The 19,787-nt window shown below is 39.0% G+C and overlaps 1 protein-coding gene across 14 annotated transcripts in view; it reads left to right on the forward strand.

The window, feature by feature from the left end:
* Positions 1 to 19,787, forward strand: part of ZNF536 (zinc finger protein 536) — a 615,457-nt gene that overhangs the window by 399,420 nt on the left and 196,250 nt on the right. Inside the window, exon 7 of one of the 14 annotated variants that reach the window (XM_069082604.1) lies at positions 6,200 to 7,252. The exons of the other annotated variants lie outside the window; for them this stretch is intronic. Within the exon in view, the coding sequence (XP_068938705.1) occupies positions 6,200 to 6,207 (8 nt within the window). The 3' untranslated portion in view covers positions 6,208 to 7,252. Of the gene's footprint in view, positions 1 to 6,199; positions 7,253 to 19,787 lie in introns of those variants that run through there. 14 annotated transcript variants of the gene reach the window in all.

A 19,787-nucleotide genomic window follows, 5' to 3' on the forward strand; every position in this document is an offset into this window, starting at 1 on the left:
GACTTACCTGGGGTCACTCAATTGGTATATGAAAAGGTGGGACATGAATTGAAGTTATGAGAACTATTTCCTACTACTTCATGTCTAACTTTATTTAAACATTACCTAATATCTTTCAAAGATTGGACCTGGGAGGCAATGCTTATATGCCTGAACTGTAGAATAACCTGTCATCTTCCCCCCACCCACAATTATTGCAGCAGGAAGAAGGGGGTGGCAGCATGGTATAGTGCATAAAGGGCTGATCTCGGTGTCAGAAAGACCTGCCACTGATACATACCCCCTGTGTGACTATGGACAAGTCATTTACTCTTCTAATGTCCCATTCAGCTCTCCAAGACTATAAATTATAGACAAATTGCTGATTTCCATTGTGGAAGGAGCTCCCCACATTGATTAACTCAGAGGTCCAGAGCAAATAAATAAGTTTCTTTAAAAAAAAAAAGTGAAGAACAAATAGAGAAAAGAATTTGACATTTTCATTATGCTAGTGAAGAGTGCAGATTTTTTTTTATGGAACTTATATAACCCAGGCTTGAGTCCTGGGTTACTTATAATATACAAACTTCGATTTCAAAGAGCTAGGATATGAATTTTCAAATATAATATCTTGTCACCCCAGAAACTACAATATGTGAGGTTAGTCTGATGGGGTGAGATATCTTTGAAGGGTCTGGAGGGACAAATAGCACTATTTGTGAAGAGGCATTTTGGATGAAGCTAGATGACACAACTGTGTTTTGTTAGTGTAGATAAAATCCCCTTACTGGTTAAATCCCAGTTTGCCATATCCCTCTACCACAAATTATCAGTTTAATGAAGAGATTTCCAAGTTCCAGCAGATGGCCTATTGACTTTGAATAGCAGTCTCTACATGTATCAATATCTTCAGTATCATCAAAGAAATTTGGATGTGCTCTTGAAGCTTTCTGTAAGGGGATGTTTGACCTTTACTTAACATTTGTAACAGGACTGAAACCCTCCAGCCCCTTGATAGAGCCAGACCAGCATTTACACAATGGGACAGTGACTTGGCCAGAGGGGCATTTATATCAATGGAGAGCTAGAAAGAGAACTTAGTTTCCAAATTGGTGGAATTTGGTCCTGTGCTGTTCAACATTGTTTGTCAGTGACCCAGAGGAAGGCATAGATAGGTGTGTTTATTAAATGCAGGGATGACACAGAACTAGGAGGGATATGTTGGATTACAGAATCAGCATGCAAAAAAATCTCACTCTCCAGAATAAAGGGCCATATCTGATATGGTGAAGTTGAATAGGAATTATCAAGTCCTATACTGTGTTTTTAAAAAAAAATACCCTATAAATATAGAATAGGAGAGATAGAGTGGAAAAATTGTTCACATAAAAAGAGCTGGGAGTTCAGTGGGCTTCAAGTACCATGGAAGTGAACAATATGAAATGGTAGTTTAAAACTAATTAAATAATTAGGCTGCACATACAGATGCATAATGTCCATAATGAGGGAGTCACATTATACTCTGTCCTATTCAGAGCACATCTGGAATAGTATGTGGAGTTCTGGATACCATATTCAGGAATGATATTGACAAATTAGGCCCCTTTCCAAAGGAAGGTGTGACTGGGATGAAAAGGGGTCTGGAAACCATTATGTGAATATTCTTTGAAGGAACAGGAGATACTTAGCCTGGAGAAGAGGAGACTTAAAAGGAACACAATTTTGCTATCTTCAAGAATTTGGAGGGCCATCTTGGGAAACACAATTATTAGATTTGTTTTGCATAGTTCCCAGATCATTGATCTGAAGTTGCAGAGGTAGATTCTTGCCCCATGTGAGAAAAAAAAAAAAACTTCCTCTCCATTAGAATTTCCCCAAAGTGGAATGAGCTGACTTAGAGGTTGTAAGTTTCTCAATACTGGATATCAGATAGAAGTTGGAAAACAAGTTGTTCTGATGTTATAGAGTGGTCTGTTTATATAAGGTAGGAAGAGATGCTCTAAAAAAATCCTTTGACAGATAGAAGACCCCTGAGATACCACAATCCTATCATATACTTCTCTGACATCAAGAGGCTTCACTGGAGATGCTAGGCTACCCAGCAGTAGGAGAATGTTTCATTTTGCAAACTCAAATATAGCTAGACTTCTCAAAGGCTGGTAAGTGACTGCAGGACACTGGGCATGTAAAGGCATTGGAGGATACTTTACCAGACAATCTTACTGTCTCTGGATTCTCTGTCTTTGAGGAGATGCCAGGCAATACCTGCTCCTGAACTTTATGTATGGCAGCTTAGTTGGCTGCTTAAGACTTAGGATTCTTGCCATTGGTTCTGTCTCTTCCCCTTCCCTTATATTGGATTTAACTTTTATCCTAATGTGACTTAGGTTTTCCCAGCAAATCTAATGGGCAGGGTTGATGGAAAACCCTTTACGGCATGTTGAGTAAACAAGAGATTGACTACCATATTTCTTCTTGGCTCTTAGAATCTCCATTGTAAAGCCAGATTTAAGGATGCTGCTCACCTCTCTCTCCCCCTTTACCCAAGAAATAAAATTGCCATAGGTCAATATGTTCATACATATCTATGTGTGTATACACCCATACATATGTATATGCATGTGTCTATACATTGTCTATTTGTGTGTCTCTATATATTTATATGCATATACACATAGGTATCATGTCTATCACAAAGTTTAACATAGATTTGAAAGATAATATGCCATTAGATAGTACACCAAATCAGGTAATTCAGTCCTCATAAAGACCTAGTGAGAAAGTTAGGTTTAATAATTATTGAGCTTAAAAATAACTGCTGATCCCTTTTCTATAAACTAAATGCTTTATATTGCTTTGTAGAAAAGCCATTTCTTAAAGGAGTAAGAAAATTTTGAAAAAAAATTTCCCCAATACCCCCAACAAAAAGGAGCTTTGTCTCCCCAGTGGGCATTCTGAATTGGAGAATTGGGTTGAAGGCGACTAAATGTTGTATCATAAGGATTTGAGGGTGTATGTGAATGTCTCCACTTTAGCTTCCATGAACTAACAGTACAGGGAGACATATGTCCCTGTGGCTGCCCTCTGGAAAAGAATGAGCATAAGACCACAGCAGGGGCTTCCATGGGAGTAGCAACAAGAGAGAGCAAAATTGGGCAGTGACTGAGGCAGCGAAGTTCCTGCTTCCTATAGTGGGGGAATAAACCCAAGGAAAAGAAGGAAAAATCATGGAAGAGAGAGTATATTCATAGAATAAAAGAGGAGAAACCTGGAGAATCCATCTAGATCTCCCTTCTGCTTATAGGTAGAATAGACAGACATCTGCATCCTTTGGGGCCACCAAATGGCTACTGTATTTTAAAGACTTTGGGGAAGCTATTCCACAAGAATTCATAAATCCTTAATTTCAGGAAATATAAGCTTCTATATTCCTCACACTACAACCCAAAGGCATCATGTTATCACTGAGTTAGGAGTCAGGGGACTAGATTCATAAAGTTCTGTCTCTAATTTGATATGCAACCTAGGGTAGGTGACAACCTCTCTAGGCCTCAGCTTCCTCATTTCTAAAATAGGTTTAATATCTTTCCTGCTCTCAAAAGGATAGTATGAGAATGAGATGGAAAAGAGAGATGGTAAAGCACTTAAAAAAAGAATGGATTTGAATAATAATATGATTATACTTTTCAATTTGGGTCCTCTTGAGTTTCCACTAAATTTCAAGTTGAAATCATCTCCCCAACTTAGAAACACGTTCTTGGGTGGGAGGTTAGAACAAGGTAAATCATGTCAGATGGTCTACACATCTCTTAATAGCAATGGAATCTTTTGTGATATAGTCACATCCCTCTAACTATAGGACCACTGTGATTCTGATTCTGGATTAAAAGGAGAGGCACATGTCATGTTTCCTCTTTCAAACTTTTCAACCCTAGAGTCCATCAGGACACATTGTTGATGGTCTGTTCTTGGTCTGAAAAGGTTAGCTTTGAAAATGGTCCTGTCGATTATATTATGATTATACCAAATTATTAGTATTACATGATAGCAGTGGAGAGTAATAGTTACATGCAGTAAAAAGACTTCAATGTAGCTTTTACCAGAAAATGATAAATTTCTTATAGTAAATTAGAGGTCTCTAGCAGAGATCTGGTTATTTTAAGTGAAAGCACTTCAAAAAAAACGATAAAAGGCTAAGTGAATATAAGATACTATCATAGTCTTTGGGGTTAGGGATACCATTATCCACAAGGATGATTCTGGGTTCAAGGGTGGTACAGTAAGTATAGGCCATTCTAAAACAGAACATTTTTTGGAATGAGAAGATACAAATCAAAATCAGTTATCTGAGATATCCCAGGCAAAATCAAACAGATACAACAGAAGCCGATTAAGTCATGACTGGGAGACATTAGAAGAATCCTTTACAGGACTCTGGTCTTTTTTGAGTGTATGTGAATACCTTGAGAAAAAGAATATTGGATTAAGAGTTGGCTTTTGGTGTCAGGAAAGCCTAAGTTCATGCCAAGTCTTGCCTCTGGCACATTCTGGCTATGTGACCCCAGATAAGTCACTTAACCTTTTAATGTCCTCAGAGAACTCTCTGAGCCTATGGGTTGCAGAACAGGTGCTATATTATAATAATAGAGGGAGTTTCCTAACCAGGTGTTTTTTATGCCAATGAAATCACAGCTCTAGTAAAGAATATAATAACAATAATAATATCTGGGCTTATTCTCTTAGTTAAGATGGGCCTTTTAGGACTATGGCTATGCCAAAACCAAAACCTTGGTATGAGGAATTGTTTTTGAATGGGTACCAATCACAAAATCTGTATTTTACAATTTGACCCTTAACTCCAATAGTGGTTGTCAGTTCCAAGTTTACATGGTCACTGGGCCTTGAATTTGCATTATCCTGGCCCTGCATTAGCTGCAAATGAGGACCGTTTGGAAATTTGCTTTCAGGCACTCTTTCTCACGAGTCTTGTGATACAGCTGGTATGACGGTATCACCCGAATCTTCCCTCTTTAGCCAGCAGCCTTGCCAAAGGTTGCACCTTCTTTTCTTGTTTCATTCTTATGGGGATCAGCAATGATGGCTTTCCCTTGACTTGATCCCTTGTCAAGATGCTCACTTCTGGGCAAGTTTCCATTCCCTCCCCCTTTTATTTTTTACCCCCATTGAGGTGGAGGCAGTATCATTTGTGTAGTGACATTAAACCAAACTCCTAGGGCATTTTTTTCTCCTCCTCCTCCTTGATTATTATTATTATTGTTTTTTAATTAAAAGGGAATGCCACTGGTGTGATGTCGTTTGCACCACAGGATAACAGGACTGTTGTGTGAATCTCATTGTGTTTGCCAAATGGTCCACCAGTCATTTCAGAACAAACAAATGGATGGTGGCTGTAAGTCTGCAAACACTGGTGACATTTAGCCGTGTTTATGTTCCTTTCTTTTTACTGCATATTTTTGGCTCAAAAAGCTACTATCTGAATGCACAGAGCTTCCTAAGCTGGAGCAACGTCTATATAGCTTTAACTCAGGGAACTGAGTCCTTGGATTCCATCACACCTCCCACCTAGTAATCAATCAAAGTTTTAGCAAAGGAAGGGGGAGCCCATCAGTGCTGAGACTCTCTCAGTTTTAAAACATCGTGCCTTGGAGAGGAGGGTGGGCAGGTGTTTGTTAGAGCCAATCTTTTGCTCCTTGAGGGAATTCTGACTCTCAGCCTAGGCCAGCTCTCCCATACCCATCAGAAAAAACATTTCATTAGCTCCCTGATAGGATTGCTTATCCTTTCTTCTCTTTGTAACTGATTAGGATTTTTTATTTTTGTTTTTTTTTTTTAGTCTTTGCCAACTCCAAATGATGATTTGAATTGAGAGCCCTCTAGATATATGCTGAGTCTTAGCTGCTGAAAGATACATATTTTTTATTCCCAGACACTATTTGTAAAGCCCAGGTTTCATATAAACAGCAATTATCTGCTATTACTTGTATCTGATAGACAGTACCTCTATATCTAATTACCAACCTGCTCTAATAATTCAGCCCATTCTTGCTTTAGCCAGGAATTGAAGGACCAAATTTCTAAATATTGCGTTATCATCTCTTCCATGAAACAATTAGAAATTGTAGTGTGAGCCTAGCTCTCAAATGTATCTAGTCAGGAATTATTTCAGGATTGTTTAATAAATCTGCCCATTTTCTTGCAGGTAAGTGACCCCCAGTTCTATTCGGTATATCTGGAGTTGCTATTGCCCTCCCATTCTCCTCGATGACAGCTTGTTAATTATGTAAAGCCAAGAGAAGAATGTATACACATATGTGTGTTTAATAAATAATGACTATTGGCACAGGTATGTGTATACACAAGGCACACCAACCTACAATATCTATAACAAATAACCATGGATGGCTAAAAATACTGGCCCATATGTTCATCTATTAGTCATGGATTTTGAAGGCTTAGTCACTCAAATTTGAGGGAAAATTCTCAGTAAAAAAATCTAGGTCCTCAGGGACAAATGTTTGTGAAATGGAGGCCCCCCTCCCCCCCCATGCCGTTTACATGTCCATTCACCTGTGGGAAAACTTGACCTTGGAATAAACACACACAGACACAGACACACACACATACACACTCTCCCAATGACCTTGTGTTGCCTCAGTCGTGCACTTGATAGAATATGTGCACAATAGGCGTGCTTATGTGCGTGTGTCTGTGGGTGTTGCTTATACATTCACCACAGGCCTCTAAAGATTTGGCCCCAAGATTTTTTTTTTTTTGCTGCTGCTGCTTGAGTGTCTAATTGTCCTGTATTTTGTAACTCTTTAGAAGAATACAGAAAAGTGCAGTCTTTACCTTTCTTCATATTCTTTAAGCAGTAATATTGCTAGTTTAATATTGTGTCAGGTCCTAATATGAACCAGGAGGCGATGACAGTAGAATTCAGTGAACAGCACCTTGACATCCACAATTTAAAAAATGGTGATTGAAGCGAACTGTGTAAACTTGTACTGGGTTATCGTGTGCTTTGGAATAGAGTATTGTTGAAGTAATTAGAAAATATATTAAGGTTTTCCTGGTAATGAAGGCATGTAAGTTATAATAATTGTAGCTTTCTGAATAAGTGTCAAAATATATCTTTAAATGTGCTGTACGTGGAGTTACAAGTTAGGTCACCTATGAATGGAATGTAAAACAATACAAAAACTGCTTCAATAACTTATCTTGGTATTGCTAATAAAAAAAAAGCTGTGAAACATTAGTGTAGTTTGGAGTCATTATGTTAATTCATTCCACAACCGTCCCTTCCCCCTCCCTCTTCTTCATTCTCCCGGAAGTCCTCCTGTTGGAAGCCCCCACAGGACCTTTGGGCAATGATTTTTTTTTTTATAACAGTCTCCAAACCAAGCATCCTATGGCACAACTGGTTGCAATTTTCTATCTATCTAGACACATCCCTGTAACAAACTGCTCATGAAAATGCAACTATTGGATGTTCGCTTTTGAGAGGGTTTTGTACGGTACTGTGTGTGAGTGCATGTGTGTGCATGCATGCGTGAGTTCAGGTTTATCTCTGTGCCTTTCAGGGATGTGTCATGAACCATCTATACCATACAGGCTCATGTGAAAAGCCTACTCTGGAAACATGGTGCACATAGGCACTGAGAAAACAGGGCCTTCTCAACATTGCCATCAGAGGTCCCCTATAAAATGGGCAGAGGCAGAACCATAAATAACAATTTTGGCTCCTGGGGGCAGTACAAAAAAAATCACACACTAGAACTATTTTTTATTTCAAACTTATTTGAGCTTACAGGGGAGCAGAGAAATGCTGATACCTGAGACTTTGTTGAGGGTGGGGAGCTATATTTGCAAGATAACCAGCTTCCATTGGATGGGGACCCCAGGACACCATGAGGCTGCTGTTTGTAGGCCACAGGGCTTTCGGGAAGTGAAGTGGGTAGGAGTTCACCTGGGATTTGACCACTGGGTATAGGAAGGGTACCATCTGGTAGTTTCCTATTTTCACTAATTATTTTTGCTAACTCAGATCCTCAGATCAGTTGTTTCTATTGCTGAATGACTGTGAATACTATCACTGTGCCCTCCGAGCATTGCTGCCCTGAATCAAAGCTCTGTTTGTCTCTCCATAGTTACATCTCTGGGCAGAGAGGACTATAAAAGTCAAATCTTATAACAAAAATTGTGGGGGGGGAAAGTTCTTATAGTCTTAAAATTTGGCATGGTGAAATTATTGAACCATTGGCTTGGGTTCAGGAATCATGTTGTGCCCATATTTGTGATAATAAGATCTGGCCTGCCACCCTAACATTTTGGGGAGATTTTTTTTTCACTATAATCCATATTATGTGATGAACTATCCTAATTGCATTTCTCCTGCTTCCTAGCTTGGAGAAAACAGTAGTTAATACCTGTTCTTTCTCTCTCTTGGCCTTTATTTCAAATTCTATCTCTTGCCAGTTTGGAGAGAAAGTGCCCATACTTCTGTCATAGAAATTTTAAGCATTGAGACTATCTTCCTACCCCTTCTTATGCCCCTAAATCCCTACTACCTAGTTGGCAGAGCAAGGAGGGGGAGCAGAAACATAGTGGAATCTATTTCCCAGTGACAAATTTCTATTAAAATTGTCAGTTTGAATAACCTGTCAGTACTTTTTATTAATTCCACCTAAACTCCATGAGTCAGGGCCTGACATTTCAGTGTTCTGTGTCACACTGGGAAAAAGCTGTAGTTCAGGCATGGAACAATTACATTGCTGTTGACTAGTTGAAAAATCCCCCATGGTATTTATGATAAAACTGTTACAGTGATCCAAACCTCGAAGACGTAAATATTGGATTGCATGGCTCCTTTCCCACCTCCCATTCTCTGATTAGGGATAAATTCTACGAGACTTGAACCAAATTGGGCACCAACAGCCATCTTCTTCAAAGTATATCTTTTTTATTTTCAACAGAAAAGGGTGTTATGCAAACCTAAGTATCAGGAGAGGAAAATGCCCCCTTCAGCGTACTGTGGAAAGTGTGAATTCGCTAAACATTTCCATGAAGGGTAAAATCGTAGCCTTCTTAACAGCATGACCCAGGGTCATAATGTTACATCCCAAATTGCAATTAGAAAATTGCATTGGCATCACTAGGGTGGGTGTGAGCTGTGTCAGCACTTACCTGAGGACTCCGTTCAAGTTCTCCAAGGACTTCTTCTCATGGGAGAGACTGATTCTCATTTATATTTACAAACACTTGATTCCTTTTCTTGGATGATTATATACACACGAGGAAAGAGAGGAAAGTGGTGCTGATTAGGGAGAGTATTCAGGTAAAGTTTTTAATCTCCTATTTTCTTTTTATTATGTTGAAAATAAGCAATACAGTTAAGTTAAGACAACAAATGTTTATGGAGTACCAACAATGGGCCAGGCATGCTGCTGAGCACTGAAAACACGAAAAAAGGCAAAAGCAGACCCTGCTTTCAAAGAGTTCACGGTTTAACAGGGAAGACAAAGAGCAAACGACTATATCCAAACAAGAGATAGGTAGGTGGGTAGATGGATAGATAGATAAATAGATAGAAAGTTTCATAGATAGTTAGAAAGATACATAAGATAGAAAATACATAAAAGATCGATAGAAAAATGGAAAGAAATAGAAAGATAAATAGAAAGGAAGGTACATAGAAAGATACATAGAAAGAAAGGAGATAGGAAATAGAAAAAGATGGGTAGGAAGATACGTAAAGATAAATAGAAAGAGAAATATAAGGATACATAGATATACGTGTAAATGTATACATATAGACATACACACATGCATATATGATAAATTAGAAATAATCCCAGAGGGAAGGCACAAAGATTAAAGTGGACTGGTGGAGGCTACTTGTAGAAAGTGGTACATTAGCTGAGACTTGAAGGAAGTCAGGGAAAGCCAGGAGGTGAAGATGAGGAAGAAGACCATTCCAGTCTTGGGTGATAAGTGAGGGAAAATGCTAGGATTCAGGAGAGGGAGAGTCTTATACAAGCAAGGAGAAGCAAGGAGACTAGCATCCTTGAATCACAGGGTATGTGAGGGGGGAGTAAGATACAAGAAGAATTAAAAGGAAGAAGGAGACCAGGTTATGAAAGGCTTCAAAAACCAAATAGACAATACACCAGACCTCCATACCTGTCACTGGGATGACATGCAGACTCTACTAGGCTGAGGAACTATAAATCCCCAGTTTTAATTAAGAAGTGCACCATGGAGATGCCACCCAGTCCTCCACCTGCCAGCATAATGGTGCTGTCAGGACCCCCAGGGAGAGGGATTAAAGAAGAGGAGGGTACGGCTGTCCTCTCAGTGCCATGCATGGCTGACTTCACTTCTGGAGTGTTGGGGGGGGATCAGGGAGAAGAAACAGAAATCATTTTCACTGGGCCCTCCTGAGGCCCAGTTTAAGCCCTGACAAATTGCCTTCATGTTCCATTGCTCATGGTTGGACACTTTCCTGATCATTTAGCTCAGCCTCAAAGCACAACTTTTCAAACTCCCATTGACCTTTGGTGCCATTAAAAGGCTTGCCTATGACTCTAAGGAGACCAGGATAGATCCCAATGAGGGCTGCTTGCTTACTAGGATAAGGACAGCCCCCAAACATATTCTATGTGAAATAAATGAAAGGAAACACCCAATAGAAAAAAAAAATCATTCTTCCACCCATTCATTTTGACAGCCAGAAAGCCTCTCCAGAGCCATAAGCAGTTGTCTGAGCTATTCTCTCTCTTTTCTTCAAGAACATATAATCCCTCTAATAGCATCTCCAAGCCAGGAAATTCAGGAAATGTTCAGAAGATGGAAATACAATGGAGTCATTCTCCAGAGGCAACTTCTCAAACTTAGATGACACGTTAGTGGATTCTCATGTTCCTAATTTTATGAAGCCTGAACCAACCACTCTCCATACTGTTGCCTCCCTTTGCACCCTATTCCCTAATTCCTAGGAGTATTTCTGTATGTTCTATGAAAAAGAGGTATTTTTTTTCATTCTCAATGGAATTGACTTCATTTTGGCTACATTACATGGGAAAAGGAAAATCTATTCCCCATTAGCCCATACTCCCCACCCTGCCCCCAACTTCCCATCTTTCCTGCCCTTCATTGGCCAAATGGCAACATACCGCCCACATTACCTTTATAGCTGAACGTCCACTGTGCCTACGAGGACACTTTTTCCTATGGGTCCTCCACCTTGGGTACCTTGGCTGCATATTTTATGCTCTTTGTAAGCACAGACCATCCACTGGTTTGAGCCTTGATGAACTGCCACATTTCTTGATCCACTGCTCATGGTTGAGTGAGGCCTCAACCGAAGCGGAGAAAAGATCCATGTTGTAGAACGGAGAGAAGTCTCGGGGAGGAGGTGTCTGTGGCTTGTGAGGAAAGTCAAGAAATGTGGGGCATTGCACTCTGGAGCTAATGGTAAGAGAGGCTTCTTTCAAACCATTTATTCATTTAACTATGTTGGGAAATATTTCTGCTTTGATGAAATTTAGGTTGTTTCAGGGGGGAAAATGGAGAGTAAATGCTGATGATACCAAACTTTGGGAAATGATTATTGCTCATGCATAGTCACTTCTTTTCAAGAAAATTCCCCAATGATTAAATTATACCTTGAAATATGCAGCCGTGCATTGGCAATCATGCCTCTGTCGCATATAAAAAATGCTATGCATTTTTGAGGTGGAAGTAGGAAAGTTAGCACAGTTATTTCGTCACCAAAAAAAAAAATTGCTCATATGCACACCCAGAAGACGTCTAGATTAATGAGTGATTTGGCTTTCATGTTATTTGTGAAGTTGTCCAAATATATGCATCTAATGGTGTCTTCCAATTCCCAAGCTATGTAGATATTGAATTTTATTTTTCTACATCTGTCTTTGTCAAATGATTAGGGCCTGCTCATGGTTATCCACAATAATGGAGAAACGCAATGGAGTGGATAATCCAAAATCATGATTAATACTCAAAATTATCTATCATTGGCTTTGGAATGCATTATTTAATTCCTCACCAGCAAACCTCCCACCCCCATCCCAAAGATTTACTCTCCTATTTATGTTAGGCCTAGTCATTCACTAAAATTAGTTTTTTGGGTTTTTTTCTTTCAGGGCATTCAATCAGCTGACAATAGGAGACTGGCCTTCAAATCAGAGGGTAGCCAGTATAGGATAAAACTTTTAGTATATAATGGAATTGGTAGGTGGGTAATTGGGGGGTGACTTCATAGGGTTAGCTATCTTGTCACATAAGAAGTTTAACTTTTATTAAACAATTGTAGGCACTTTGGAAGGTGGATTGATTCTTTCAGATCACTTTGTATAGTCACTAGAGTAAAAAATGATTTAGTGGAAATCCATTGGTCAGATAGTTTAGTCTTCCCTCTTTCTACAATATAATATCTCCTTACTACTAATATTTGACCAGCAATAGGACATACACTCTGATGCTACTTATTTTAAATACTGAAATATGTATTATCTGAACAAGATGTTCAGGAGGTAGAACGATGTTTCAGATGGCTTCTCAAGATTCTTTCTAGCTCAAGCCTCTTGAGATTCCATGAAGAAATCATCCCAGTTGGTTGTAGAATGTAGGATCAGAGTTCACTTTTCTTCAGGCTCTGGGTTTAGAGAACTAAGTTTGGAACAGTATTAATTGCTATCTGGTGGAAAATTGTATAATTGCTGTATGATGAAGAAAACTAAACCAAAATAATAAGAGTAGAGGAGTTCACGATTTTTTTCCTTCATTCATCCTTTTTCTTCCCCATTGAAGTCCATATTCCTCCTCCCCTCACATAATACAAACTTCAACCATTTTCCTACCATTTTCCCCCACAGAACAAACCATTTTTGCATTCTTTTAAAGTCAAAACAATCAGTCAATTCAGTCAATTGGTCATATCAGTAGGAGAAAAAAAATATCAATGAGCCTGTGTTATTATATAGGAAAAAACAAATTGATTATTTGACTGAATTATTCACTTTTTAACCAGTTTTGCTCACAGCCTGAACTAGATAATACTTTTCTTTGTTAAATTTTGCTAAATTCCAGGTTTGCAAAGAGAACAATGGTCATGTTCACTAGAGATTCCTGAGCACTTTTCAGGCATGAGTTAGATAATTAGTTACACTGTCTTGTAAGACTGATGTTTAACTTCTCAGGCTTTCACTTTTCTTCCTTTAAGAATTGTGACAAAAGTCCAAGGTAATCTTAAGAGTTCATGGATCCATATTAGGTCACATGAAAACATTTAAAAATCTTCCTTTCTTTCAATATTTATACCCTTTATCTTCTTTATCCCCCCCATCTATCTTCATAATTCTCTTCCAGGCCTTATTCACCACCATCTGAAGTTAATCCCCCAACCCCAACCAGCAATCTCTCCTCATGATTTCCAGTTCAATTGTAAGTGCCTAACAGCCCTGAATTTATTTCTGGTGTGAGTTTGTGTATGTATCTCTGTGTGTATGTGTATGTATGTGTGTATAGTCATATTCCTAAGTTCAGCTGTCTCAGTGGCCCCAGATATAAAATGAGATAACAAGAGACCAACAAGAGAGTGAAATAAATATTAATATAAAATTTGAAAATGAGTATTATCTACATTTTGGTCATTCTGAAAATGTTTGTCATTGTTTTGGAATAAGACATCAATTATATCAAGGCCCAAATCTTTCTAAGCCCTAACCAAGATGGTAGAGAATTTCTATCATGTAGTTTATGGATGCTATTTTCCAGCTTCTCTCAACATAGAATTAGTAATTGACTGGCCTATTTCTTAGTTGCTCCTCTGTCAGATGATTTCCCCTTACAAAACACAGGGTTCATGGAAAACAGAGAGAGATTATTCATTGATAATCCTATCCTTTATATTCAAATAGTGCAATGAAGGAATATTCCTGGAAACACTATGCATCAAGTTATCATTGTTAAAATTTGGTTCAAATATTTCCTCTTAACTCTCCCCTTCCCCACACTCTTCCTTTTTCTTTTCCTTTCCTCTAATCTTATCCTTCTCTCTCTTCTCTTTGTTTCTCTTCTTTTTCCTCCTGATTTTTTCAAAGCAGTATCATTATTGAAGGTTTGGTATTCATGCCAGCAAACTAAATGAGAATCTCATATCCTAGAGCCTTGCCATATACAGGAGATGCAATCCTGAAGATTAGTGAACTATAGATTAGATAGTCTATTATATATACACTGTTATACAGTCAACCGTGTAAAAGATGGGAGCTTACTACAGGAATTCCATGATACATCATTTTTCAAAGCAAAGAATTTTTTTTTTGTAAATTGAATAATCACCCCTTAAGTTTGGCATTCTTAACTTTTTTGTGTTGTGGTCACCTTTTGGCTGTCTAGGGGAGCCTATAAATCCCTTCTATGAGTAATGTTTCTAAATGTATAAAATAAAACACATAGCATTATAAAGCAAATCAAATATAAAGGAATATAAATTAAAATATTGATGAAAAAATGTTCCCAGACCCCAATTTGAGAACTCCCACATTAATTTCTTTGTTTTGGACATGTATGTTTGATTTTGGTTTGATTTTGTTTTGTTTTTGATATGTTGAATTTGCTTAAGGTAAGGGTACATGTGCAAACCTTATTTTCAGCTTTTTGTGGTAGGAAGAAAAACAGCAGGAACCATGGAGGACAGCATGCCAACATGGGAGCATTTTGGGTAATGGCACAGAAGGTACCCTGCCTCTTTAAACCAGCTCTTGATTGGGATTCAAGTCTTCTAATCAAGTGGTCCTCCTCATGGTAGAAATGGGAATTCCCACTAGAATTCCCACAGAACAATTCCGCTCAGTTTGGGATAGTGGTGGAAATTGGTATCCCTTGTGGTTTCACCTTCAACTGACCTCCCCCCTCCCCCATTCTTCTACTTAGAAGGAAATGACATCCAACCTGACAGCAAACCCATGGTAGCCACACATCATCTGAGACTGGTAATGATGAGGCAAGGTTGTCCACTCTCTGTGGACAGACACAATGTAATACATTTATCAAAGCACAACCCTTGGGTTGGGAAACTCCCATAGAACAAAACAGCAGCAATGATAACTGACAACCTGATCCTCCTTTTGACTCTCCAGGATCCTTATTTCCTCCAGCCCAGGGAATGGTGTCACTGTTCCAGGGCAACCCAGCTTGGTATACTGAGTGTCAAGAAATGGAAAAAGGAATGGAGGAGGGTATGGGAAATGAGAGAGAGATAGAAGAGAGAGAGAAAAGAATGAGAAAAGATATTAGAGAAGACAAAGAAGAGAGAAAAAAAGAACATTAAAGGAGAGCATTTATCTGAGAAACACAGAGGAAGACTGGAGAAAAGTGGACAAAGAATGAGAGAATACAACCAGAGAAGGCTCCCTAAGGACTGAGCATGGGGAACTCATTATTCTGATTTGGTCCTCTCCTAGTAGAAATGGACATGCGTGTTGGTGGGGTTGGGTGTTTGTGGAATAAACCAGAGTGACTGCAGTTAGTAAAATGATCCTGGACTGGCGGCAGGGGAATAGTGAGGGATGGGTGAGGATGAATGAAAGTGAGGCATCAACACCAGCAGGGGTAGCCAAGGTCTGGTGTCTCCAATAGAAACATCCTCCCCCTCTGCTCCTCTACCATTTGTTTCGGGGGGAAATGCTGCAGCTTAATCAGAATTATTTACAAGATAATGGTCCATTGTTTGCACTAAGACAGATGTTGTCTGTGGGAACTTTGTGTTTTATGCTTTATTCGCTCTTCTGCCTTTGCTGGGTGCAGATGGGCTTGGAGGAATGTGAGTTATTATCCCCTCAGATTGGAAATTTGGAGTTTTATAGGAGAGGGTGAGCCTGGCAGTGGGTGAACCTTCACTCATCAGAAGTGAGGAGACAGAGCCCCGAATTAATCTATACAGCTAGAGGGGAATGGGGTGTCCTTGGGGAGGGCATGGTGGAGGACAAATACTCAGTGTGCAGTTAGTGATGATGGAGTTCATTTCCCTTTTCCATAAGTACTATGTCTTCCCCATTGGTGGGAGTGCTCTGCTCATCTGTCGCCCCTTGTAGCACCCAGTGATTAAATGGGGTCTTGTTTCCTTAATGGGCGGGTCAGTGCAATCGTCTTGTCTGGGTGGACATAAAGGATGCCCTCTGATTAAGATGTAGTTGCTCCCACTCATTTGAGATGTCAACAGTGACCTCTCAACCCTACAAATAGCATCTGGTCCTTCCTTTGGAAGGGGAAAGCCATTCAGTCCCTGGCTTTCAGCAGTAGTCATGGCCACTTAAGTTCTTTGGGTTTAGCCTTTCTGGAAAATGTTCTTGGAGAGAAAAAGGAGAAGTGTAGAGATAGGGACCAATGTCTAATCTGGAACAGTAACTCTCTAGTTATTTATTTTATTTCAAGATATTTTCATCCCCTACCTACCTCACTAAAAAAAAGAATTTTGTGATCCACATCTCATTTAAAAATAAAGGTGCATTAAGACTATATTCCATTAGAATGTAAGCTCCTTGAGGACAAGGACTGTTTCAAATGTATTTTCTATCAGTGGTTGGTACACAGAAGACATTTACTTGTTAACTGATGAGTTTTGTGTTGTTTTAAGGATATTGGAATAACCTTTAAGGTATTTAGAGACACATTTAAAACCAGGGCTATGAATCCCTAGAATAGAAGAAGGTAGCATCCTATCATCTAAAGCCCACGTTTTATTATCTATCTTAGGTATGTGATCTGAAAATAGAGATCCTAGAAATAGGATCTTAGAAATCACAACACCAGAGCCAGAAGTAATCTTCGAGCTTATCAAGTATAACTCTTTATAGATAGGGAAACTGAGGCTCAGCAAAGAGAAGTCCTTTGTCTAAGGTAACACTGCTAATAAATACCACTAGGCTTATTTGGAGAACAAAATTATGGGCCCCATGAAAACGAGAACTCAATAACATATCGCTGAGAGGAAGTTTTGATTAATCATTCCCATTCTTCATCTGATAGTAAAGAATCATACAAGTCCAGTACTATACTGGGAAAATTGCATTGATTAGGGCAAGAATTTATCCAGAAGGAACAGATTAGATACTCTACTTCAAAGCTGCCCCAATATCTTGCTTTGGAGCAGGAGTAATCAAATAGCTCTTCTCCAGATTTTTAATCTGTTTTTCATGGAAACAAATGGGGGATGTTCTTAAGTATTGTGATGATAATAAGTTTAAAAGTAGCATCCTGCCTTCTTAAAGAATAAAATGCTATAATATAGAAACATAGAAACAATGAAATCTGTAATGGCATCCTGTAGGTAGCCTCTGCTGATGATGCTGCTGAATTCTGACTCTTACTTCTGGTCAAACTGACTACTCTTAGTCTAGACCAATTCATGGTGTAGATTCCCACCCCTTTTGAGCCCCAATAAGTCTCCTAGGAAGCAGTACATTACCTGACAGCATTTGTACTTCTATAACAATTCCAAAAAAGTTACTGAAGACTGGTCAAGGCTGGGTTGCTTCTCCACTATCTTGACTACCCTTTATTGACTCTCTCTCACCTTAATTAGCACACCATTCCCGGGTGGTAGCTCCCTCAATGAAAAGGATCTGACCCAGAGACTAAGAGTAAATATTTTTGTCCTTAGGAAACTTTCATCCCGCTTCCAGACTAGTCTGTAATTTGGGATGCATCAATAAAATCTGATTTTTCCATAACTGTGTTTGAAGTTGTGAGTCACAGGAGGGGGTGACCAGTAGGACTATGGCACCACCTTAGGGTAATCACTTGATCAAAATAAATACCATGAGATGATCCCGGATCATGAAGGAACTGGGCTATTCCATGTTCTCCAAGCACAAGAAGGAAACAACAACAGTAACACAAACAACAACAAACAACAAGCCTAATTGCTTTACCAGGGAAGTGGGGTAGGGAGTATACTTGACACTCCTGGTTATACTCAAGGAGCAGGTGTTGAGTGAAACAAGGTGTCCAGGAAAGCCGGCGGAGAGTTCCCAGCAGCAGACTTTCAGCAAGCCCCTAACAAGCTCAAATATGCACAACCCCCAACCAAGAAGACTGCATAGATCAGACTATGATAATATTTATCAACCTTATTCTCCCTGTGTCAGCCTCTGACCAAAACACGGAGTCACTGGAGATTGGAGATTATGTCTTTTAAGGTCCTGAAGAGCCGTTTCACATGTGACCAATTACCTCTGTCAAGGCAGGGAGAATAAGGTCCCCACCTCAGTGGGTGGGATCTGAACTTGGGCTTTCAGAGGTCAATAGCAGGGATTTTAGGCCTTTGAGCCTGTCACTCCCCTATAGCCAGACCTTTTCTGTTAAAACTGTTTAAATTACAAACCAGTAATAAAAGGATCATATGTGTTTCCCACCGAACAGGTTCTTTAAGGCTATTATGATAATTAAAAACATATGGTGCCTTTGCCAGTCAGAGGAAAACCACAGATGTACAAATTAGGTATTATATAAGGTTTTTTTCTTCTTTTGCCCTTTTAAAAACGTCAAGCTAAAGAATTCCAAAGAGATAAAATGGCAATTTTAGAGATGGTAGGTAGCATTTTGTTTTTAGAATCATTAAATATATAAACCTTTTTCTTTAGCCTAATAGGAACAAACTGTTTCTAATATGTGAAAGAGGGAAAGGAAAACATTCGTTGATGAGGACTTCAGTATTTATGGAGGAAATAAGGAAATACTTTCTTACTCCCAAGTTCTTGGAGACCATGAAACCTTTTGCATTTTTTATGATGTTTTCCTGCACAGACAAAGAGGATTATATTTATTAAATATTGAATTATATTGAAATTGGATTGATGCAGGGAAGGAGAGGATTTCTTCACATTCAACTTTTAAAAAAAATTTTTAAAGGCAAAGATGCAAATATTGATTGGGATAGGAATAGTCATTTGTTTTAATTTAAAATATAAAATTGATTTTGAGAAAGTGATAAATACTGCTAATAAAAAAAATCCAAATGGGCCTTTTTAATGGTTCTTTGTTGATGGTTCACTGAGGCCAGAGACTAATAGAAGTAGAGAAATGCTGAACTCCCTATATTGAGGACAATGGTGACTGACTGCAAATGCTGAAGATGTGCATCAGTTTGCTAAGTTCCCTGCAAAAGTTGGAAGTATAATGCTCTTTGACACAAGGCGATGATTCGTCAGAAAAAATCCCAAGTACATCATAGTGTTTCCTCTAAGGTTTGTCTGCTAGGTGAACTAGCCTCATTTGCAAAAAGTTATTCCAGGCAACAGAAAGAGTCCTGTTAGGATTATACACTGCTGCAGCATCAGATGGGAAGGCAAAGATATGGGGAAGAGAACTGAACCTACAGGAAGCTCCAGTTTGGCAAATACTTCCATCTTGCTCCATGGTAGAAAAAAAAATCCAGTCCCAGGCTTAGATCCAAGGAAAGAACATTCCTGTTAGAAACCAGGAGATATCTCAGGGCCCAGTTAGCTGATGGTATCCGTTTCCTTCTCTCCAATCCTGTCTTACTTTTTGAGTGATATCTAAACAGATAAAGTGGGGATGAGTGGAAAGATTTCAACAGCAAATTCAATCAAGGGACAGGAAAGCTGTGCCTACTCAGAATCCAAATAATCAGAAAGTTTATATCATCAGTATCTGTGATTGGTTGGAACAGTGGTAATGAACGCTTATAGCCTCATAGATTTGAAACTGGAAAAAGGACATCAGAGGCCACTTAGTACAGGCCC

The sequence above is a fragment of the Petaurus breviceps genome, unplaced genomic scaffold (assembly GCF_028583685.1).
Source record: "Petaurus breviceps papuanus isolate PSGF00001 unplaced genomic scaffold, PetGlider_PUasm1.0 171, whole genome shotgun sequence".
NCBI classification, from domain to species: Eukaryota; Metazoa; Chordata; class Mammalia; order Diprotodontia; family Petauridae; genus Petaurus; species Petaurus breviceps.